Consider the following 25,829-nt stretch of genomic DNA (forward strand, 5'->3'; position numbering starts at 1 on the left):
AAAATTCAGTTCTTCAATCATGCTAGCCACTCTCCAGGGGCTCCGCAGCTACACATGAATAGGGGCTAGCATATTGGAGAACACAAAGAACATTTACTTCTATTATCATAAAAAGTACTATTAGCACTGATCTGAAGAAAGTGCAGTGTGCCATATGCGCATGCGACTTTTCAAACCCATTTTTTTCAAGTTGTTTAAAAGTATCGCTTTTACAGGTTAATACTGATCTGTGTACATAGGTATGGAAGAACAGTATCACTTACTGGTCCTTACTTAGACAATTTACGAAATATTTAAAGTTCCATATAAGGCCCAAGTAAAACATGAACTCAGATATTTTCATAACATGACTATAAAAGAACAAAGTGAAGATCTGGCGTGCGTGATGAAAGTAATTCAGCAATCATGATTAAAACAGATCTCTTCTTTCCACTAGTATCCATAAATCTTGAAATAAGAAAGCATGCAGAAATACCATTTAAAGCTTCTTACAAGGGCAAAAGCCCTTCATATAATGCTCTATTTTACTTTGGTGTCTTAATAAGAGTAAAAAAAACATTACTTAAGCACAAACAAAAAAAATAGGAAATTAAAATAAAAATCGTCTTAGAAATAAACTGCTATGGAACAAGGACAAAAAAAAGTTTTGGTTTAATATGTTCTCATTTGCATTGATGTCTGATACATGAGACGACTAGCTGAATACTTTTAGGAAAATCAAGTTCATGTTATTTTCCAATTTACTTTGTCAGAACACAAAGTAGAGATAACGATAGTATATCACTTCTTCCAAATAAGTCTTGGATGGGAGACAGCAAGTGGGGAACAGAATAGATTGCTTGGTTTTTTTTCTTAGTAAAATAACTCAATCATAAAATGCACACAGCTGTAGCTAAAAGAAAAATGCAAACACAACTTAACCATACTTTATTTGACTGCATCTTATTTAGACAGCTTGCACATTTCAAAGCCCATTAAATCTCTCTCTCCAAAAGGATACGGGACAATAGAAGAAAATTATGCAGCAATATCCAGTCATCAAACAGCAGTCCAATATTTTGAGATACACGTGATATTTTATAGATACTCAACTCATATCTGACGTCAATATAATTTATGGTTATGTTTTTACAAACCTGAAAGCCCTGTAACATTATAGCACTCATTTTAGTGATGTCATGGTGCACTGAAAAATAACTCTGATGCACTACCAATCTGCTTTTATCTATGCTCCCGGAAGGTGATGAACTTCATGATTTTTAGACACCATAATAAATATACACATCCAGTCTTACACATGTCCGCCAATACCATAACACAGGGTAAAGTTAAAACATGTGACAAACTCCTTTACACAGATTTGTCAAGCAAGTGGAGAGGGTAATTTGGGGAAGAGGTGGAAAACATGAAAACCAATTTTTAATAGTAATTTTTTTTTTTATTTTGCTGGCTTCAACTTCAAAAAGTACTGTTTGGTTTCTGATCTGTGAACTTCTCTAGAGTAGTTTCATTTTAACATAAGGGAAATTATAATCAGCCCACATCAAAAATGGTATTATACCCGTTAGCTTCAATACTAACATATATAGCTTCATGGTAGCATGTATAATATGTTCAGCAGTATCAACTGCCAAACCAATGTCAGTGGATAGTACAGTCAGTCTTAAAGAGGCAGCACCCCTTTAAAAGAAAGTTGCACCAATTTTGCTCAGTTTTAGCCAAGTGAACTCACTCTATCAATTTTAAATGGAATTGTTGGACAATTAGGTAAGAGAAATGAAAGCCCAATGTCAAAAAGTAATGTTTGATGCTCCTTCAACTGGAATAGAGACTTAGTTCTGGTGCTGGGTTATTGTGCTAGAGGTTAAAATTTTAGTCTACTTAATAATTTTTGCATACCCAATTAAAGACATACAGTAGACACTGATATTCAACATATACCAGAATGAACAATATGACAACCACCTGACTTTTTAGTCACATGGTTAAGGTTATATTTACAAACACCCAGTCAGTTCAGCAAAACATGGTCAATTCTGCGAAAAAAAGGTCAACAGTGATGGTTTCATTGACAACCTGCCAAAAACATAATGGTGGAACTGAAAATCCAGCATGTATCTACTTTAGAACTGTCCCCACTGAGTCAAGCAAATGTATGTTCAACAATCATTACCTATGAACCAGCAAGTCAAATGTAAAGTGGTGAGACAAAATTTGGTAACGTAAGTATTGAACTATTTTACTTTAGTTCCCTCCATATTAAAAATAAATCACAATGACTGGCATTCCTCTAAATGCTAGAGTCCAAGTGAAGTTTGAGCAAAAACATGCTCAAAATGGTCAGCTGAAAAGCTGAGTATTGTGTGCTCATATTTTTAACATAGCCAGTATTCTGCCCATTAAACTTTCAAGAGCAATACAGAATGGAAAAGAACGTTTTCTTTGAAAATAAGGAACTATAAATGATCCCACCAGCAGGAAGATTTTATTTTCATCAAATCTGTGTATCTTTATTTTAAAAGTACTTGTCACCATGTTCACTTTCAAGACATTACACTGAGCAAAGAGCAGCTTTCCTTTAAAAAAAATAATAATAACGACAACAAACTTTCCTGAAAGGGGGCTTTTACCAACTGTTAATGGAGGTAGGGTTTTCAAAAGTACAGTAATTATAGCCATAAAATAAAATTCAAACCAAATCCTAGAGCAGAAGTAAAGCATATCCAAATTAAAGAAAAAACAACATAGATTCCTATAAAACATTTTCACAGAAAATGAATCTTTTTTTTTCATGGGTACCTAGGTTTTCCAGTTAAATAAATTATCCATCACAGGTTTCCTGACTCAACTGAAAGCAAGTAACTTTAAAATTTATTACATTGCACAGGCTGGCCAAAACGCAATGTGACTAATGAACACGGTGATGGCTATTAAGAAAACTCATAAGAACTCATTCCAAAAAAATTTCCATTTCTCCCTTTTGCTTTTCTAGGAACTAAAGCAAAGCTCCCCCCAAAAATTTGCTCAAATAAGTGGAAAGAAAATCAGTTTAAAATGGATACAATGCACCTTGAAATTTATTTCCAAGACCAAGAACCAAAAGTGAAACGTTTTAAGAAATGAAAGTAATGTGAATCCAAATCAAGTGGGGGAAAAAATTCCAACTACATTATTAAAGCTGTTCTTCACAGCTTAGCAATAATTTTGATTAAATAAAATCATACCAATTTACATTAATTATCCTTTCCCCAAAATTCCCTCACTCTCAAAAAAAAAAGTGCATCCAAAAACCTAGCAATTCCTGGCTCCATCAACTTTTCTCATCCCTTTTGAGCCATTTCTCAAAGATTTTCCAAGTAGATTCAACTTCTTACTGTAAGGAAAGAAGGGATTTCTAAAGTAAACCACTCTGTCATTCACCTGGAAAAAGTATCCAAATTATAAAAATCTGAAATAATTTATTATCAAATTTAGAATTTAAATAAAAACAAAAGTTGGCTTGCAAAGGCCTTAAAGAAAAAGAAAAGGTAGCATGCATTAAAAAACTAGAGATGAAGACAAATATACTTATCTACACAGGCACTGGCAGACGCAATTTCATTGTTACCTTTACTCATTGTAAGACACAACCAACCCTACATTTTTTTCATTCACTAATCACTGAGGTACCAATATTCAAGAATGGAAGATTTAATATTGAAAAAAATAAAACCTAAAATTGAAGCTTTTCCCCCACCCCCTTCAGAAAACTATGGCAGGTTTCATGTGAAATGTTAGTATACTTAGAGATTTTTACAATCTACATTGGCTTTTTTAAGGAACAAAAATCATGTTCCACTTACTGGTTCTGTGGTAAAATGATCACTGTGTAAATAACATTGTCAGCAGACTTTGCAAACGAACAAACAAATCTTGGCTATGAACTGGCACATCTTGTTGGTACCAAAAGAACTCTTTAAGTTTAAAACAATCTCTTTTAATTCAGAACAAATGCGCCATGCCAAAGTGCAACAAATATTGTGCGACACTCAATGAGACACTGACAGATAAGAACTGCATGGAAATTACTAAATCCACCTGCAAAGCAATTCTGTACAAATTGCATTGCATGCAAAGGTCGATTCTGCGTGGTTGGAAAGTTGTTCCTTGATGTCAGTTGCTCAACGCAGCCACAATTTAAGTCGCAGTGCATCAACTCCATTTAAATAGTATCTGAACAGCCTCTTATCTCGAACAAAACCAAGATTTTCATAAAGTTTCAAAGCAGACTTATTCGTTATTTCTGTTTCCAAAACAACCTTCAAAAAATAAGAGAAAACCAAGTTATAATTTTATATATTTGAAACTAATTTATAGTTCATAATTTGAAAAATCACTTATAAACAATTAGGTCAAATATTTAAGAAAAACATACCATACTTGTTTTAAAATTAATGATGAAATCATTAATTATTAATGATGTACAGAAAAAAAAATAGTCATCAAAATTTTAATAGCAATTCTCTTTGGGGGCAAGGTTGGTGGGAACACTGGAGACATTTTCTTTTCTATTGATTTTTGTGAATTTTTAGTTTGGAATTTTTAGTAATGAGAATATATGTTTTAGACTAAAACAAAGATGAATTATTTCCCTATGGAGAGAAGTAGTGTGACAAAAAAATAATGAAAAGAAAAAAAAATATCAACAATCAACAGTTTAAGAAAATAAACCAGTATTTTAAAGTATTCATATTGACCTCCAACTCCTTTATTTTCTTTAATCTGTCATCATTTACCCACTACCACACTTGTCTAGAGTCTAGCAGAGTCTGCAAACTACAACCCTTGGGTCCAAAGTGCCCACTGCCTGTTTTTGTAAAGTTTTATTGGAACACAGCCATACCCATTTGTTTATATGATATCTACAGTTGCTTTCTCAATTTATAAGGGCAGAGTTGAGCAGCTGCACCAAAGACATATGGTCCACAAAGTCTAAAATATTTACTACTATCTGGCATATTGCAGAGAAAGTTTGCTGAATCTACACCAAAGGTACCCAAATTTTAGTATACCTGGAGGGTCTGTTAAAATAGATTGCTAAGCCCCATGCCCAGAGTTTCTGAGTAGGTTTGGGGTAGAGCCTAAGAATCTGCATTTTAAAAAAATTTCCAGATGATATTGATGCTGCTGGTCGGGGACTACATTCTGAGCACCACCATCTATTGGGTTATTTTGTTGCAAAAACGCATCATGACTTTTCCAACAACCCAAAAGACACTATGCATAACAAACACTTTGAACAGAGAAACACAAAGTAATAACTTTTATCTGTTTTGGTTTATTTGTTTTTTGTGTTTTTTTTTTTTTTTTTTGCTGAGCCATTCTACCACCTGTTGTCAGCTCAGCAGCAGCTCAGCTCAGTCTCAGCGTCACTGGCACAAGTGGAAATCGAACTGGAGACCCTGTTGCCTTTGAGTCTCTTTCTGCTCTATCTCAAGCTATCAAAGACACCTGAGAAGAATCCAAGCAAAAGATGTAAACAGAGAAAAAGACTGAACCTCAACTCATCATATCCAAAATTGAACTCATGATCAACTCCTCCTCCACAACTCCATGTACATATCAGTGACAAGATCTCCATCACACCGATGCCTCAAACCTGAAACCTGAGTGAGAGTCATCTTGGAACCTCTTTGCTCTCCAACCTTCTCCATACATCTAAGCACCGAATATTTCAATTTTCTCTTTTAAATCTCTCAACCTGATCCTCTTCTTTCTGTCCCATTGATATCACTCTAATCCAAACTATCAGACCTCCTAAAAGGTCTCCCATTCTCATTAAGAAGTATGATGCTCTTGTTAATTCCCTGCTTAACACCATTTGACTCCCTTCTGTTCTCAAGATAAAGTCCACAAGTTAAAGATAATCAAGAGAACTAAAAAGCCCATCATGATTTGGCCTCCACCTATCTTGCCAACTTTTTTGCTTTATGTCTCCTGTTTTGCTCTCCACAATCAACACTAAACTTTCAGTTTCAGGAATTCAGTGAGATCTTTCATTGGACCTTTCACATAAGCTGCTTCCTCTGTCTGAAAGAATGCTGTCCCTATCCTTGCTTTTGGCTTTAGCTTGTCACTTCCAGACTGAGTGGAGTATCCCTTTCCTTTTATACAACCCCATAATACTTTGCACTGCTCCTTACTCAACTGCACTCTCATTTAACATCTGATGAGTATGTCATCTCTTCCAGTTGATGACCCCAACAAGGGCAGTGATCACGGGTACCTCCTTCACAGCTGTTTCTTCTGCACCTCACACACTGCCTGACATACAGAAGTCTCTTAAATATTTGTTAATTATATACATTCTCAGCACCTTTCATTATATACATTATATAAATATTAAACAAAAGTACTGCCAAGCTTTTAAATGACCAGAATACTTAAAGAAAAAGCACCATCTTAAGGCCGTTACCTATGCAATTAACTCATATAAGCAAATCACAAATTAAATCCAAACTTTTAAAAGATCTATAAAACAGTAGTTAATAGTTCAGAATCAAGAGAAAAATGTTCCTAAGGAATCCTTAAATAAAAGTTGTACAGCAAACATATTGGTTTAAAAATAAAGTCAACAATTTCTCTCTGCTCTTAAAAAAAACAGGATTTGTTTCTTATTAATGTATGCCATCCTCCCATCTGGAACAAGTTGGGTCAATATAAGTTTTCAGTTTTGAACAATTCCCTTGGGTAATTCCTAGAATTCTGTTTTAGGCTAGCACCTAATTACAGCTAAAATGTTAAATCAAAACAATTAATATGAGGAGCAATAAAGCTGCAATGATACAAAATTTGGAACTGATTTCACAGAAATAAAAAAAGTGCATTATAAAAATGAGCTAATATTTATTGAAGGCATACTAAGTGCTATGTAAAGTAGTTTACGTGCATTTATCATTGTTATTTTCACAATAACCCCATGAAATAGATATTATTATCTCCAATTTACAAATGAATGAAACTCAAGACCAGACTCCAAATCTGAACTAGAGCTTAACAGTATCCACTCTTCTCTACCTCCCTGATTGTTTTCCAAAGTAAAACAAAGCAGCAAATGGGAGCTCTAACCTACTTAAGAAGCGATGAAGGGGATTTAAGTCCATGTTCATTAATATTTGGCAATCTAAAATATTCAAAACACATCTGCAGCTAGCTAGAACTATATAAATATACGCTTGAGGTTTAGAATTACATAGGAAAAATTACACAAAGGGCTAACCTTAGTGAAAATGAAAAGATTCTCTCCACACACTCACATTTTCTAAACAAAGAGATCATGTATTATTTGACACAACAGAAAATGCCAGAAAAAAGTAATTACTTTTTAATACTTAATCACGTATTGTATTCTTGTATTAAAAGGGAATCTGGGTTTATACTGGAAACTCACTATAAAGCTGTTCTTTTAGTTCACATCAGGGAGTATTACATAGGAAACCAAAGGATAATGAGGTTATTTGGTCCTAAAGAAACTTAGCAAAGTTAAATTCTACCTAACAGAAAAAAGTATTACAGTGAAGTTCCACGGATTCTCTTAGCAACAAACCATTGTTAGAATAAGCCAAGCCATTACAGTTTAGAGAGCCTTTTTTAATACTACAGGCTGGAAGCTCCTGGAGGGAGGGCAGGCTTGATTCACTGCTAGAACCTAAGCACTAGCTCATTGTCTGGCACCTCAGAGGCAACTTACACTGATATCGCTGAATGAACCCTTTAATTGCTCTTCATATCATCCCTTTCAGATCAGAATTACCATCATATTGCACAGACAGAGAGGCTATAAAAAGTTAAATGACTTGCCTACAATCACACAACTATACTAAGTGACAGATGACTCTGGAACCCAGACTTCTCATACCCAGTTCTCTAATTAGGTTAAACTACTCAACCAAAATCCTTACAGCTTAAATAACTCCATTTTACTCTGCCCTTTACGTAGCAATCTCAGTCTCATAGCCAAAATATACGTTTCCAGTTAAACTAAAAATGTTAAAAATAATTATTAAACACAAAACCTTAAAAGTCATCTTGTACATCATAAAGATATACCTTATTTTGTTACATGTAACAGGTTTTTTTAATAGGTTATTTAAATAAATTAGACCACTGTTGGTGGAAATGTAAATTGGTGCACCCATTATGGAAAACAGTATGGAGGTTCCTCAAGAAATTAAATTAGAACTATCATATAATCCAGCAATCCCATTTGTGGTATATATCCAAAGGAACTGAAATCAGGAACTCCCATGTTTGTTACAGCATGATCACAATAGCAAATATATGGAAACAATTTAAATGTCTATCAACAAATGAATGAATAAAGAAACAGTGACAGACACACATGAATATTTTTTAGTCTTAAAAAAAGAAATCCTGCCATTCTGTCAACATCAGTGAACCTGGAGGACATTACGCTAAGTGAAATACATCAGACATAAAAAGACAAACACTGCATGATCTCACTTATACGTGAAAACTAAAAGTCAAACTCAAAGAAGCGAAGAGTAGAATGGTAGAGGGGCAATGAGCCAGGAGGAGGAGGTAATGAACTCCATTAAGAAGTTTTGATTCCAGTGTAGTCTCATCATATGAGTTAGTATTGAGTATTAATATCATGGTAATCATACCTTAAATCTAAAAATAACTTTTGGAATTTAAATTTCCAGACATGAGATTTCAAGGACATCTACAGCTTAAAAAGTAAAGCACTGCTCATCATGCTGATCAATCACCTGCCCCATTCAAATTTATTTCAAAAAAAGTACATAAAATGGCCACCATGTGAATTCATTATTTTAGGTACACAAATCTTACTTTAAAAATTACATTTTAGAAAACTCATCTGTGCTATTTATATGTGTTTTTGTTTACTATTTCCCCTAATGTAAAACACAAACCCAAAATGCTTGGTCTAGTATCTTGGCAGCCAGAGCACGTAGGGGTGCAATCATATTTAAGCCAGATCAGCAATATGGGTAATGCATTTCTTTTTTTTTTTTTTTTGCCAAGCCATCCTGCCACCTGTTGGGCTCAGCAGCTCAGCTCAGACCGGGAATCGAACCGCTGTTGCTCAGAGCTCACACTCTTGAGCGAGCTCTTAACCAACTGAGCCACTTGGCTGGCCAAGTAATGCATTCCTTATTCATGAAGCAATGAGCCCACTTGTTTGTTATAACTTTTTTTTTTGATGCTATAACTTCTTAGCCAGCTCCAAATATATAAAAATGAAAAAGATCTTTAGCTATGCTGTTTTAACATGACTAATTCTCATATAAAAAGTTAGGAAAGTCATAGTAAGGCAAAACTAAAATATATATTAGACCAAGAGGGTATATCATTATTATTTGGGCAAAAATATGATCTACATTTCAACTCTATAATTACTAACTTTGGTTTCATTTACTCTGAATTTATCTTAAAATGACAAGTGACAACCAAGAGCAATATAAACATGACTCAAGGTCACAAATTCTGCAAACAGAATAGAAAGTAACAATTGACTGGATATACATGGTAAGGCTTCACTGAAATATCCAAATGTATCTCTGTTAACAGGTTCATATATTTAAAAATCTCTATTTTTGTAAGAATAAAAAAAATAGCAGTACAACCTTAGTAGAAAAGGTAATTTAGGGCCAGCCGAGTGGCTCAGTTGGTTAAGAGTGCGCTTAAAAGCACGAGCTCTGCCAGTTCGATTCCCACATGGGCCAGTGAGCTTCGCCCAAGCTTCGCCTGAGCTGTGCCCAAGCTGAGCTGCCACTGAGCTGCCAACAGGTGGCAGGATGGTTCAGCTGGTGAGAGCACGGTGCTCCTAACAAGACTGCCTGTTCAATGGTAGGTTACGCCCGCTTGCGGCTGGGACTGAACTCTGGCACCTTGAGCTGAGCTGCCGCCTGGATGGCTCAGTGGATAGAGCGTGTGCTCTTAACAGCAAGATTGCTGGTTTGACTCCCACATGAAAAAAAATAACAAAACAATACAAAAAAGGTAACTTAAAACCCTTTTCAAATGTCTTTCTGATCATTTGTCAACATTTTTAACACTTTAAAAGAAAGGAATGTTGGCCTAACTTAATGAAAGTAAAATTACAAGTTGGTTGTATAATAAAAAAAAAAAAATGGTCACTGTAATTTTAGTGAATCATAATTTCAAAGTTTTCCTCAGAACAATGGATTATATAAAAGACTATTATTACATATAACTTTGTTTTTACCAAAAGACATTTTAACAACTTGTTTAACCCTGCAGATATACTGTTTTATCTTACTGTGTATCAGAATTAATTATTGCTGGTCCCAGAAAGCTTACGGAAAGCTCAGAGAGAAAAACAAGTTAACAACTAACTATATAAGTCAAAATTCAACAGTATTTTTAAAAAAAGGGTACAGATAGGGCTGGCCGAGTGGCGCGTTGGTTAAAAGTTGGCTTAGGACACCAGCTCTGAGCAGCAGGGCCCCGGTTTGGATCCCACATGAGGGCCAATGATGCCGCGTCCTCTATACTAAGACAGTGAACAACAGCTCGACCTGGAGCTGGGCTGCCGTGAGTCACCGGCGACAGAGTAGACGGCGCTTTCGTGAGCTGCCATGAGCAGCCCGTCCAATGGCCGGCGAACGACTGCCTCACCCGGGAAAAGCACAATGATAATACCAACATGGGCCAGTGAAGCAACGTCCTCCACAACTAGGCTGAAGAACAAAAGGACAGCAACTTGTCTGTCTCCCTTCCCCGATTCCCCAACGCTGTTCCACTGCCCTAACTCCCCAATAAAATCTTAAAAAAACAAAAGGGTACAGATAAGATCCTGGAAAAAAAAGAACTAAGCATTCAACAAATTATTTATGAACCATGTACTCTATCACAAATGTCACACTAAGAATATGGCAGTAAACAGTAAAAGGCATCTCTGCTCTCCTTATGGCTAGGACAGACTGAACAAGTCAATTTAAGTGAAGTACAGTAGTCTCCCCTTATCTATGGGGGATACATTCCAAGACCTCCAGTGGAGCCTAAAACCGCAGATAGTACCCACCCCTACATAGACTATGGTTTATCCTATACATACATACCTATTATAAAGTTCAATTTATAAATTAGGCAATTACACAGATAGAAGATTGAGTCCTATTCACATCTTAGCAACCTCAACACATGATTTCTTTCCTTTCCTTATTAATTTGAGAGCTTTTACTTTTTCATTTAAAGGAAGGACTTTACGGATTCTCTTTGGCATATCCAAACTGCCAGCATCACTACTCTTGTGCTTTGGGGCCATTACTAAGAAAATAGGGTTGCCTGAATACAAGCACTGCAATACTGCAACAGTTGATCTGATAATCAAGACAGTTACAAAGTGACTAAAGGTCAGGTATCATACAGTGTGGCTATGCTGGACAAAGGAATGATTCAGATGGAGCAGGACAGCACAAGATTTCATCATGCTACTCGGAACGGCTCGCAATTTAAAACTTATGAAGTGTTTATTTCCAGAATTTCCCATTTAATAATTTTGGACCACAGTAGACCACAGGTAACTGAAACTGTAACGTGAAACTGTGGATAAGGGGGGATTACTGTATTACAAAAAGGGAAGTCCAGAAGATGCAATAGATTCTGTCCAGAAGGATTACGGCAAACTTAAACAAGTTGTTGCTATTTGAATTGTGTATTAAACACTGAAAAGTATTTTAATAAGCAGAGGAGTACCAAGAAGCTACTGGGTCTAGCAAATATATCAATGAGAAACCACTGGAGTGGAGAAGAAATCAAACAAATGGGATGAAATGGCAATATAAAGAAGTAGAACCAACAAACACACTACCACCAAAAATTAGAAAGGAAAAGGGATACAAGAGTTTGTTACTTATTTGGCTTAAAACTCAATGAAAGGGAGAGTAAAAACCTTATAAAAAGTAAACAAGAGTCCTGTCACTTCATACAGCCAATCCTTTATCTGAACAATGTGGGACTCAGATAATTTTTTTAAACCATGGAAGAGTTCTTTAATACAGAGGCAGAGCTATTCATACTGCAAAAACCTTCCACTTAAAACCATACAACTGGAATAAGTTCATGAAGCTATCTCTATTTCAGTCTAAGTAATGCATATTGCTTTAAAAGAAAAATGAATCCATTCAAGTTTTAGGCCCACAATGAAAAGACTACTTCTACCATAAAATGTATCACTAATTTAGGATTTAACCTTAAGACTGAAACAGTATAATAAGCAAAATCTCCATATCAGTCCTTGAACTTTCAAAAAAAACCCTCAGGACTATTTAAACAGTTAAGGTAAAGCACACAGCCTGTCTCACAGGTAGTAACTAGGATAACTCAGAAAAGGCTTAACCATAAGGAACATAATACTCCCTGCTCATAGCATCCCTGTTCGCTGGAAACCACTCTACTCAGTAGCAGCAGAGGATCAAAACATGGTCTTATCATCCCAAAAGTTTCTCCGAACTGTTATGCTACTTTTGTGAAGCCTTTCTTCCTCATGAGCTGACTAAGCTAGTATGGCTATGGTCCAAACATAGAGACTTATACTCATGAATATATGTAGTCCAATTCTCTTCTGCAAATTTTAGTTACCAGCCATGTAAATTATCAGGGTCACAGAACCTTTTATTTGATATAAAAGCTGTGAGCAATGAGATCCTCCGTCATGTGTAAATTATCTTATTTGGAGTAAAATTAAATATTCTTAAATCCCAGGACTTTTCTGTACTGCCCAATATGTCTGTAGGCCTTCTCATACAACCACCGCTTAGTGTGATCTGTCAGAATACAAATTAATGTGAGCAAGCATAAAAATACTCTGCAGTAAATCTCTGTATTCTGACATGGAAACGTGTTCATGAGATACTATTAAGTGGAAAAAGTAATTATTGCAGAATAGTGATTATAATTTCATTTGTATAAAAAAAGTATTACACATTTGCATAAAGGTATGCTTAGAAAATGGGAGGATGCATATCAAAAGATTAATAGTAGCTGTAAGTGGAAAGGAGGAGGAAGAGTTGAGGAATGTGTGGATAGTGAAAGGGATTTTGTACCCCAAAATGCATACACATAAACACACACACAGGTTAACGACAGTGTACAGATTTTGTACAGTTAAAAAAAAAAAAAAGAAAAGAAAAAAATAACCAAGACAAGTTACTAATTAAGGGCAGTATGATGAGAAAAAAATTACCTAGTTTCAAGTATTTTGAGAACTCTCTAAAGCACATTTGCCCTCCAATAATAAAGACAACTGTCACTTGTATTACTCAAGTTACTATACATAAAAATACAACTTTGTTCCTTCGTAGTCACCACTGTAATATTAAAGATTATCTATACTTCCCTAGTTTATACTTATTTATGTCCACATTATATGACAGTAAATCTTAACATTCCTAACCAACACCATTATTCTCTGTTCAATGATGTAGAAAGCAATATACATGTAGAAAGCCCAGGCTGTAGGACACAAAAAATTATACCTGCCATCAGGCTGTACAAACAAGCTGAACGGAGAAGATGCTCTTAGTTTAATATACAGAGAGCTCTATGTTTAAAAAAGTGGTTGTCTTTTTTCTCCTCTCAGACTTATCATTATTTAATGCTGAGAGATTTTCTCAAATGTGAAAAGTCCTTCAGATGGGCTGACAGTTCACAGTTAAAAAAAAAAAAAAGTGTGAAGAGAGAAACTAAGGCCAATAAGCAAGTGACTTACAATAAGGTTTGTAGTAAGAGCTATCTTAAATAACCTGTTAACAGCTCCTATGAATACCAATTATTTACTGAAATGTCTAAGATCTCACCTTTATATTTTGACACAAAACAAATTTTAGCTTCCATTATCGTCTTAAAATTTGTTCTAGGTCAAAATTCATGTTTTTAAATAAAATATAATTTTCACCACAAGCTATATTTGTATGATCATAGATTGCAATGAAATCTGCAGTATAGTTATTATGGAATATTTATATAAATACCCAGTAGAAACTGCCCAGGATAAAAGGTTTTAAACATTTAGAAAGACTTACTTCATCACAGTCTCCTTCAACCATGGCATATATAGCTTTCTTAACCAAGTTAGTACCTAGAACACAGATATGAGTATTAATGAAGGAAAATGTAATTAATTCTTAAACATATGTAAATTATAACATCATAAGAGGCATAGGAATGTCAAATGCTGAGTTTTATCTTCAATGCAGATACACAGAATACCTCAAATTGAGAAAATTTTTAATTTTAAACTGAGAGGCCAATAGAACCTACACAATGTAAGTTTCCTCTTAAAAGACCTATCTCCTGATATATTCCTTTTTCTCGGTGTAATTATTTGCTCCAAGCAGGAGTTTGTGCTATTTTGTTTGAAGGTAAGAGAAAAAAACAAAAAGAAAAAGGCAACATATAGTATGGCCAGAGCAACCCAAGAACTCGAGCTGGCAAGAACTTACTGAGTAACCCGTGAACCAATCTTGCCAAAGATCACACCAGAACTGCTGTGACCCGGAATGGGCCCAAGACACTGTGTTGGTTCCTACAAACCTTATAGTGAGCCTGGGCACACTGAAGTCTGGCATTTCCAAAAGATTTAATTGTGTGTCTATAAATGTCTATGAAAATGTATCCTAGTTTAGAGTCAGGTATATGTGCTATATTAAAGGTAAAAACAACTGCCAAATGCGATTTTAAGAGAAGAGATCCAAATTTTATAAGAAATCTCTTAATGTTTAAACCATGCACATGAGCAAGTATGCATTAATTACATGGGCCAAACAAAATTTCTGAGGGCTAGGATGCAACACTCAAGACACCAGTTTCTGCCCTCTGAACTAGCAAGACAATTGCTTATCATTTGCCATGAGTCCTTATTAGCTCTTTTTAATGCATCAAAGACTCAAACTTGGCTTATATAACAAGACTGATTCACTAAAAACCTTAGTGCTAAACTAAAACACTGTGAGAAAAGTTGGTTAAACCTAATGTGTTAAGTAAACTTATTCATAATGGTTTCTCATGACATCTAAGACTGTGTGAGACAGTCTTAAATTGGACAAGAACACAAATAGTTTTAAAAAAAAAACTACAAAGGACAAAACTGCTAGTAATTAAATATTGATATAAGCATCAAATCTTTCATGAATACTTACTTAGCGTCAGTACATCCCAGAATTTGACATGCTCAGACAAGTACTTGTCTACCTGATCCTCCATCTTGAACAAAGAGCCAGTAGATCCTATATACTAGGACAGTGGTTCTTAACCAGGCTTATATCATAGTCACCTGGGGAAGCTTCAATCCTACTTCTAACAGGACAAACAAGAATCTCAAGGGGAGAGGCCTTAGTGTTTGTTTTTTAAACCACCCAGATGACTCTGACCATTATAAGATTAACTGAAAATGGCGGGAAAGATAGACCCAAGAAAGAGATTGAGTTTTGGAATAGTAAGAATTCTGGTTTTCCTTGAATTGCTAATATGATGTTTGATGACTAGTACTAAATAATCATAACAATTTCTTCTTAATTTTGTCTTGATTGAGTACCCAATTGAGTACTTGATTGTCTAACCCAAGTATAGACAGCTCCTTGAGGGCTGTGATCAAGAGCCCTAAAAACGCTATTGAAAGCTGCACCAAGTAGTATAAAGTAAAGCATTTTGAATATGATCAAAAAAATGTTTTAAGGTAAAAACTGATCACCTGTGACTTATTAGAAAGATAATCTTTCAAACAATTAAAACATTAATTTAAAAATTCATTTGAAGAACATTTTGGAAATATTTTGAAATAAAAACAATTTTTTCCCCTTAGCTTCATGCTCATTTCTACATATGTACATTTAAGTCTCTTGCTTCAAAAAAGAAAAAACTTATGCATTATTTTAGTGACATATTTTTCTTACCAATGCCATTTCTCCTGTATTTGGAATCCACGGCTAACATGGCTATATAACCTCTGCGGAACATCTTTTTGTGCATATCCAACTTGCAAACGATGGCACCTACACATTCCTCCCCTACCATGGCCTTAAAAATAAACAAACAGTTATGAAGAACACATTGCCATCAGGTACTGCACACTCACTCATCCAGAGAAACAGCAACCAACCACTGGTCAGCATTTTTGAAGGAGGAAGAGATAATGAGAATTCTAGCAAGAGAGCAGTTGTTTCAGAAATCTAAATCCCAGAGCTCCTTCAAATGTTCTAGTTTTAAAATCTTTCAACATTCTTTAGGACATGGACTTCTTATGCTTATTATCACAGCACAAGGTGAAAAGCCAGGTTTCCACAAGGTAAACTTTCAAGTATTTTGCAAGAGGTTTATTATTATAATTATTTGCAATGAAGACCTATATATTTAAGATTTAGAAATCGGGGAATATATGAAAATAACTTTATAAAGAAAAAGTCTATTCATTAGGATATAAAATATTGTGAAACTTATCAGCAGAGTACTATAAACTTCATTATAATAAAGCTTTAGTAAAAAACAAATATGACATATTTATACTTGAACAGCAGAGTTAGATTTTGATCAGAAAAAAAAAATGTAAAAGGTTTTCAGAAAAAAGATTGTTTTTAGGGTATTCTTACTCAAGGGGTTTTTGTTATGGAGATACTACAAAGATAAGATGTACACAATGGTCTCATTTTTAGAACACTCCTGAGTGTATCATTGTCATAAAGTTCACAGAATATTTATAACTCAAAATCAGAGCTTCTATGATTTTACAGAGCTTTGCATTTTAAAATGTAGTTTTCCAGAGTGTTACAGGATACCTGTTAAATAAATGCTAATCATTCCAATTTCTAGTGTCACCATCGAAAATGTTTTTCAAAAATTCCATCACTGATAAAAAGTCCTGGTAATACTGTATTCTGATAAATATAAATAGGGCAATACTTCCAGATGTTTAATAATGTGTCAGCCAGAAATACTTGTTTGCTGTAAAGAGCCCTAATTAAAAAAATATGAAAATTGCAAATTATTGCTTAATAAAATTAACTTTTCAGAAAAAACTATTTCAACATTCCTTTAAACCAGGAATGGTTTTAAAAATTAATAAGAAAAGCCCAATTTATACTTAATACCTATTTTAACTTAAATTTGTTGTGAGTTTTTTTTTAGAGCGCCATTCTATAAATTAAATAAAAAGCCTTTTTTTAGGTAAGAATTCTAATCCATTTCATTCAAACCTAAACTAGGTCAGAAAATTCCTTTTGTAGGGATATTAAATTCGACAATCCACACTAATTCATTTCTATTTTATCGCCAAAAAAAAAAAACAAAAAAAAAAAACCAAAAACTATTTTGGGCCAATATACCTCTAAAATTGTTATTTCTGTTTTCATTCACGATAAAAATCAATCTGGTTCTTTCAAAATCCTTTTAAAAACTAAAATTTCTTTCAGTATTAACAACTGAAATAGACACAAAAGTTGCTTAGTTGAACAACTCTGACAGCATTTTCTTATTTGAAAATAACTCACTTCAAATATGTATGTGTACGTGTGTGTGTGCACACGCATCACAGACAATATGGTACATTAAAAAAAACTTTGACCTCACCTCATAAGGTACAGAAAATGGAACTATATATATATCTATGATACAAACCTGTAGGACACCTACACTTCAGTTAATGAACCATCCAAAAGAGGAAAAAATTAAAACCACTAGATACAACTGGACAATACTTTTAAACTGGATAGGAATTTCCAACAGATATTATTTGTCCTTTGACCAAGGAAGCAATAAGCAAAGTATTATATTAGTTCCCTCTTGGACTAGATTGATTTCTCCCTAATTAAGAATCTGTAGGAGCAAGAATCAAGTTGTACATATCATTTAAAAATAAAAGCCCAATATATGATACTTTATTAAGATGTTGGTAGAGAGGAAGGCCAATGCTGTATTTATTCCTGATAAATTGCTGATGAATATACACTTACAAGACTCACTAAACTGTTGCCAATTTTTCCAAATAAAAGCTTCTGCACATGCATTTGGAACTCATGGTATTAAATGTGTTCTTTTTTCAAGGATGGGAGCTAAAAAATTCCTGGCAAGATTAAGACTTAACTCTATAAAGCCAAAGGCTTGTCAATCTATAGAACTTGAAGAACATAAACTGTACGAAATAGAGATTCCCTAATTCCAGAACACTACAAATAGGAAAGAAATGTTTCCAGAGGAAGCCAGAAAGTTAAATTTAGAATAAACGGAAGTACTATACATCACTGGTAATAAGTTTAAAAAAGCACCAACAACTAAAAATATCAACTCAAAAGAGGTAGAGATAATTAGTTAAGTACAGAGTAACTGACAGTACCTTCCATTTGTATAGTACTCTACTTTCACATGTTACAATTACTAGAATTACTAGAAAGAATCATAAGAAACTATCTTTTTTGTTGGTCAAATATGGTCAAGTGTTGGCAGTTTTCTAAGGTTCAACCTCATACATTCCATTTGATCCATTACAGGTTACTCATGGAAACCAGGAACATCTTGGAGGTTTCTAATCTCTTGAGATTTATGTTTATAAGAACAACTGTCCATTGGTGACATAATAATCTTCGTGGAATGGGTCTAGGGTGTGTCATTTTTCAGGTTCTTGTTTCGATGAGAGGCCAGACTACCTAAGTTCTAGCTTTACCTCTCTGACACTAAATATGTAGAGATTTAAACATTTAAGTCACTCTGGTCCTTAATTTTTTCATTAAAAAAAAAATAAAGTTGAGCTAGATTATCTCTGGAATCCTTTACACTCTGATATGATTTAAAATAAACATATACACATATTTGTTTTCAATTAGTTCTTATGTGAAACTCAAATTTGTTAAATGCCAATATAAAGGCCCCAGTTCTACATGGCGTCTGATTGTTTAGCTATTGTTTTATGTTCAATAATACTAGATTCATGCTTATACTGGTAAATCTTATAGGTCAACCACTTGTGCATATCTCCACTTCTAGATATTCAGAATTTAATGTTAAACAAACTGACTCTTAAGGGCTAGAGTACAAATTAGCTGATGAATTGGGAGGAGTCTGTGTAAAATCAAAATTAAAGTTTACTAAGTTTATCAGTCTAAAATGGCAGAGATGTTGAGAGAGGCCTAGGTAATAAAAAAATTTGACTAAATATCATATATACACAACTATTTTCTGAAATTAACAGAAATACATATACTATTTCAATTTAAAATGTGACTCAATTGTATGCTTCTGCGGGTTAACTTACAATTAAATCTACAATTTTTTAGCGATTACAATGGCATTCGAAATGACATTTATAATGCCAAAAAATCCTTTTCCCATAGTCACTGACATTGACATGTCTTAGAACTTCTATTTTGAAACATGGTTAGACTCCTGTAAGGGCAGTTTTACAGAATATACAATAGTTCACATAATTTAAACAAACATAATAAACTGAAGTTTAGCAAAGTGAACACAGAAAACAGCAGAACTACCATTATCTACAATACTAAGGTTATATTTTCAGATTACCACTAAGCTATACAATCAAAAATATGGATTTCTCATATAATATTTTATGTCAGCAGTAACTGAAAAATAAAATAAAAATAAAAAAAGATGGATTTCTCAAGTATCGTCAAAATGTCTTGCAGGGAATTACCAAGTGCAACTAAATCAATGCTAAAACAACAAATAATGGTAGTGGTTTTTCCCTTCATAGATCATAAAATACTCCTTAACAGCACGCTGCCTTTCTTTAATAAAATTCAATAGAAATAACATGCTTGTAAGTACATTATACAAAGTATATACCTGCAGTTAGTAGTTAAGTGAAAGGTTTCAAGTGGACTGAAATTGATCAATACAATTGAGAAGAAACTTGGTGCTGCAAGTACTACCTAAGTTTAAAAAAATTATTCAGCTTATTTGGTAACGAAATCTTTTTTGCTTACATTTAAGTAAAACTTTTTTGTTAATTGTACTTCACACAATCCAGTGTTACTACTAGTATTTAGGCACATCTATGACCAGTTTCTTTTAAAAAAAATTAGATTAGTAACAATGTCACACTTAAGTTTCCTACATTTCACAAAAGGGTATTTTTTTCAAATTTCGAGAGTCTTTCAGCCACCAGAAGTGTTAGTATCGCCTGCCGCAATCAAGCACCAGAAAGCAGGCTGGCTACAACGGGTAACCATCCTGCTGAAGTAAAAGGAAACAATCTGCATAATTACAGAATATGCTTGTAAGATTTAATTCTCCAATGTAGCCGCAGCAAGTTTACTGACAATCACGTTCCCCAAAACATGTTTATGCATACATACACTCTTCCCTGATTATGGCTGTAACTGAGAGATTAATAAGGTCTGCATCCGAACAGAACCATGTGCAAATTAAATTATTGCAAAGTGCTTTGAGGATGAGGGAGGGTAATTAAAGATGGTGAAACATTACCGATGAGCTAATGTAAACAGGATACAGGACCCCCAACATGCAACGTACAGGCTTGTTGAACATACATCAGCACCGAGTTAACCCGGATCATGAAGTCTTACCTTCAAAAGTTTCCCTAAATAACTAGGAGCGTGCACACGCACTTTACCATCAAGTAACGTATTATGAAACGCAGGAGGGCAGGTCCACTGCCAAGCTCGGCCCTCGCACTCCCTGCCCTGCGTGGCCCGGCTCTCTCTGAGGGGTTCACCCTGTTTTCATTCCATCCACTTACCAAGAAGCACAGCTGTGGCCAGTTGTGGATAAAATATCTATAGGTATAAATGGAGTAGGGTTCAGACAGATCTTTGGTGATCAGTCTCATGATATCGGGCATTTGGAGCTCGGATTCGTATCGGACGTAACGTATCGTCCGATCCTCCCCAGGCTCAACCTCCCTGCCCGAGGGGCTTCTTAAACTGCAGCCGGCGGTCAGGGACGAGGAGAGCAGCCGCACCTGCTCGTCTTCCTCCTCCTCCTGCTCCGTGCCCTCCGCCAGTCCATTGCGGGCCGCCGCCGGCTCGCTCGCCGCCGCTGCCTCTGCGGGGCTGGGGAGCGCAGTTCTGGCATGACTGGGGAGGCAGCGAGGGGGGCTCTCGCCCGAGAGGGCCCCCGTTCCTTTTGTTGCAGTCGCTCTGGGACCCCCGTCGGGGGTGGCCGTGGACGCGGCCGCCTCCGCCGCGCTCAGAACCTTGCTCTTGAGGGAGGCGGCCGCCCGGAGGTGCCGCAGTTCGGGGCTGATCAATCCGTTGAGCTGCTGCTGCTCCAGCGGCGGCTGAGGGCACCGGAGACACGGATGGCCCTTGGCCGCCGCTGTCGCCTCGCCGCCCGCGGGCCTCCTGCCGCCGCCGCCGCCTTCGTGCTCCTCGTCGTCCTCCTCGTCCTCGCTGCAGCAGGCGAGGGCGGCCCCCGCCGGGAAGGGACAGCGGGGCTCGGCCGCCGCCGAAGCCGGAGGTGCTGGTGGTGGGAGGAGGCTGCTAGGCCCAGGCGGTACCTCCGCCATCCTAGAGGCGACACAGACCGAGAGGGGAGGCCATAAGACCCGGCGGACGAGCGCGGAGCAAAGGGGACTGTGGGTGGGGGGCGGCGGAGGTGGGGGGAACAAAGGCAGAAACCGTCCCTCACGGAGGTGCCCCCCCAATTCCGGGGCTCCCCCCCTCACGCTCTTCAGCGCCGCCCAGCTGCTTAGCCGGCCACCGTCCCCGTCCGCCCGGGCCCATCCGCCAGCCCTGTCACCGCTGCCCCTCCCCGTCCCTTCCGCGCGGCTCACCCCGCACAGGTCCCCGCCGCCACTGCCGCCACACTTCCACCTCAGCCGCCGCGGCCGCCTCACCGCCAAGGCTCACACTCAGCCGCCGTCGCCGTAAAGCGCCTCGGCTGTTACCCCGGGTAAAGTTTCCTGGGCCTGGCTTTACGACACTTCCCTGCCTGCCGGCTGCCGGGGCCAAGGGAAAGGGGCGTGGAGGGAGGTGACCTGGGGTGGGGCGGGGACGAAGGTGTCTCCTGCGGGCTTCAAGGGAGGCGCTCATGGGTGGGGCTGTGGGGAGGAGAACTTGCTCTGGGCTTGGGAGCCGGCCGCTCCGAAGCCGCTGTGCTCGGCTGTGCGGCTCCTCAGCCCGCGGAGTTTGTAACGCTGGGCCGGAGAGGGGTGGGCCCGACGTGCTCTCGCTGCTCCAAGCCCGCCGCCCCACGGAGCTGCCGCGAAGCCCGCCCGTTTCGGGCCGGCTCACCCGGCCATATACAAGACTCCTACAAATGCTTTTCCTTAGCTGTACGTTGTTGAACGTTTGCCCTGACCGGGGGCGAGAGCGGGCAGCGGGGGGAGGGAGCGGTTACCTGAGTCCCTTAAAATGGAGCAAATCAGCGTAGAAACTCGAAAAGGAGAGGAAGTTAAAATGTGAATTAAGTTTAACCAGTCTGCCCCTTTAAGGCAAGAGAAGGTGGACAGGTAGTCAGTCCTTTTGCTCTCTCTTTAACCCCTTCACTCCGCCCAGGAAAATTGGAGGTAAATGTGATTGACAGGTGTTGGAAAGCATGCCTGGGGAAGCGTTAGAGAGGATCGAAGAGAGTGACAACGACTAAAAACAGCGCATTCCTAAACTTGGGACACGAACGGTAGTAGGGCGGGAAGCACCGGTAAAGAGGCGTCCTGAACTTCTTCCCCACCCTCTCCGCCAAGTGGTCTGCCTAAGCGGATGCAAAAGAAAAGAACTGCATGCAGCACGCTCTTGAACTTGTTGCTCTCTATTTTCTCTCTCGTTCGCAGCCGATGATTTTTCAGCAGATTTGTTCTAAGAGGAACGCAGGTTGTGTAACTCATGAGCACACGGAACACATTAACTTTTTTAACAACTGGTTTGTAGAGCTGATTAGGTGTGCAGCAGATGGACGTTTTCAGGGATAGAATCCTATGACTGATTGTTTGCAAGTTTTTGCCATTATCGACCCTCTGTAAAAAGTGGTGTGCACTGAGCATAGCTGTTACGTACAATTATCAGGGTCCTTGTCATTGCAGAGGTAAGGAAAAAAGAGCACTTCCCATATAGAAGTTCAACTTATAGTGATAAAAAAATAATAAAATGTATTACTATGTGCCAGGCACTGTTCTAAGTATTAACTCATTTGTAGGTTTTTATAAAAACTCACATTTGCGCACAGATAAACATGTAGAAGCTTATTTATTTCAATCTTGTCTATAATAGGAAAAAAATGATTCCAAACCACTGAGGTAGCTATCAATATGGGAATGACTAAACTTATGATGTGTAAATAATATATAATATTACTGTTAATTGTTGTTTAAAACATTGAAATAGATATGTAGGTTCTCTTCCAGTTACTCTGGCTACATTGCAGATTACCCCCACAACATAGTGGTGTAAAACAACCATTCATTATGCTCACAGATTCTGTGGGTCAGGGATTCAGCCAGAGCACAGGAGGGATGACTTTTCTCTGTTCCATTATGCATAGGACCTCAAGTAGAAGACTTGAAGGCTGAGGACTGGAATCAACTGAAAGCTTTTCGTTCTCATATTGGTGGTTGATGCTGCTGGAGGCTGCAGGCTGGATTGTCTTTTAGTATTACTGGTTTGGGCTTCCTCACAGTGATGGCTGGGTTCCAAGGAGAGAGAGACTTTTATGACCCAGTCTTAGAAGTCAGACAGTGTCAATCAGTTCTGGTGCATTCTGTTTATCCAGGCCTTTACAAAAGTTTCATCCAGGTTCAAGGGGAGAGGAAATAGACCCCGACCTCTTGATGCGGAGCGGCAAGGGTCTTAAAGAACATGTGGGACCAGAAATATTGCTGTGGCCATTTTTGGAAAATACAAGATGCCACAGGTGCTTACATTGGCAGACCTCCTCAACACACAAAAAGACCTCCTTTTATTTTAAGGGAGTAAACTAAATGAGATGCATAAGTACAATGTGATCCCATTTATGGTTTTTTAAAAGTACAAAACAAAACCATATTTCCAAAATGTTTATACCTTGTCTAAAGATACATATTTTTCAAATGACAGTTTCTAAGTGTAATGTGGGTGTTCAGCCAAAGAAACAATAATTTGTTCAAGTCATGCAGGAAAAACTGACCAAAATGGTCCCACTCAATTCCCCAAGATATGTTTAAGGGTAATTTTTACTTAGAAAAATGTCTGTCACTCATTAACTGTGGAATATACTTCTCTTGTAAAAAATTTGTGACTGTATTGTAATGAGTGAGTGGTGGCAAGTCTTCATGTTTTTTCCATATTGTAACTTGGCATTGAGTTTTCTCACACTGAAGGGCTGGCCAGATGTTGCCTCAAAGTTACTTTCAGAAAGATGAGAGTTACAGAGACCTCCTTGAGGTCAGAGACTATCTTATTCACTTTGTATTCACATATCTAAAACTTAAGTTTTTTGACTGAATTATACTATTTTCTCATTCAGCAGTCCAGGATGTTTATAATTAAAGAAAATTATGGCCTTCTTACTAATTAATAAGCTAATAAGATTTCTGATATCTAAGCTCCAGTGACTCCACTTTGTATCCCAGTATTAACATCCCAATAATGATCTTCCAAGTCAGATGACTTCTCTAATAAATCTGTCCTTATACTTATAAAATCTTTTCTTTTTTTACTCATGTTTATGAGTAATAGCTGATATGATGGTAGCATTATTTTAGGAATAGAAATGAGATTAGTTTACTCTCATGATTTAGGCATATTTGCCTATTATGAGACTGAAAAGACAACTCTCTCTCTGAGTGATGACTTCACAGGAAGGAATGGAAAGTTTCCAGATGGAAACTTCTGCCAGCATCCTTTCTCCCTCTCCTTTCCATCACAGTGAAACTGCTCATCTGCAGTAGATAGCCACTGTCTCCACTCAGGTACAAGTTCACACTCTTCAACTAATGGGTTGGTTTCCACCTCAACCCTTGCACTAACACCTTTCTGGCAAAAGTCACTCATTATGTCCCAAAGAGTAGACCCATTAGACTTTTTTCAACTCTCATGCTACTTTATTCCTTCATGACACTTGATCCTGCTATGCCCTTCTGGAAACTCTTCCCTTGGCTCTGTCATACTATTTATTCTCTTTTGCCCTCCTCTGAACATTCCTCAGTTTTTCTTGATAACTGTAGTCTATAATCATAATAGCAGTAGCTAGCATTTATTGTGGACCTACATGCATTAGTATGTTATAAGCAATAGCTCATTTTGTTTTCATAAGAACCCTGTGAAGTATGCAGTATAAATTAGTTAGAAGCCAGACCAGGATTGGGCCACCAGTTTATTCCTGAGCCAGTCACTGGAAAGCAGCTGGGTTTACTATCTCAATTAGGCCTATTTGAGGCTAAGATTGAGATGAGCTTCTTCTGATATACTCATATATGGGTGGGAATGAAGGAATATCTATAATAAAATTTGGTTGAATCCTGGCTTTGTCGCTTAGTAGCTTTATGTGCTTGGACAATTTAACGTCTCTGGGCTTCAGATTCCTCTTATTGAATCTGGATAATATTACATGCCTCATAGGATTTTGGAAGGATTAAATGAATCAATACATAAAAGCGTTTAGTACAAAGCACATAGTAAGCCCTCAGGAAATGTTAGCCAGTCTCCCCTCCCACCCATCCATCCTCAGCATTCCTGCCACTGCTGTCCTCATAAAATGCGGACTGATGGTGTCAGCCTCCTGCTTAAATATCTTCAGTGGCTCCATATTGCCTAATAAGAAAATCTAAACTTTGGTTAGCGTGTTTGGGCCACAAATAACAGAAAAAACAACTCAATCTAGCTTTTAAAAAAACAAGGGGG

General features: G+C 37.2%; 1 protein-coding gene across 2 annotated transcripts; it reads right to left on the reverse strand.

Moving 5' to 3' along the window:
- Nucleotides 1–893: 893 nt before the first annotated feature.
- NAA30 (N-alpha-acetyltransferase 30, NatC catalytic subunit) lies at nt 894–21,969 on the reverse strand. 2 transcript variants are annotated; one of them, XM_019644862.1, is made up of 5 exons: nt 21,791–21,969; nt 20,978–21,524; nt 15,942–16,065; nt 14,073–14,128; nt 894–4,298 (listed from the first exon to the last, which is right to left on the reverse strand). In XM_019644862.1, exons 2-5 carry the CDS (start codon nt 21,521–21,523, stop codon nt 4,161–4,163), a joined length of 864 nt encoding a protein of 287 aa, XP_019500407.1. In that variant the 5' UTR covers nt 21,524; nt 21,791–21,969; the 3' UTR covers nt 894–4,160. The 2 variants fall into 2 exon arrangements, with proteins under 2 accessions (XP_019500407.1, XP_019500400.1); XM_019644855.1 differs by having other exon boundaries at nt 20,756–21,524.
- Between the last annotated feature and the right edge of the window lie 3,860 nt (nt 21,970–25,829).

The sequence above is a fragment of the Hipposideros armiger genome, unplaced genomic scaffold (assembly GCF_001890085.2).
Source record: "Hipposideros armiger isolate ML-2016 unplaced genomic scaffold, ASM189008v1 scaffold_5, whole genome shotgun sequence".
Classification (NCBI taxonomy): Eukaryota; Metazoa; Chordata; class Mammalia; order Chiroptera; family Hipposideridae; genus Hipposideros; species Hipposideros armiger.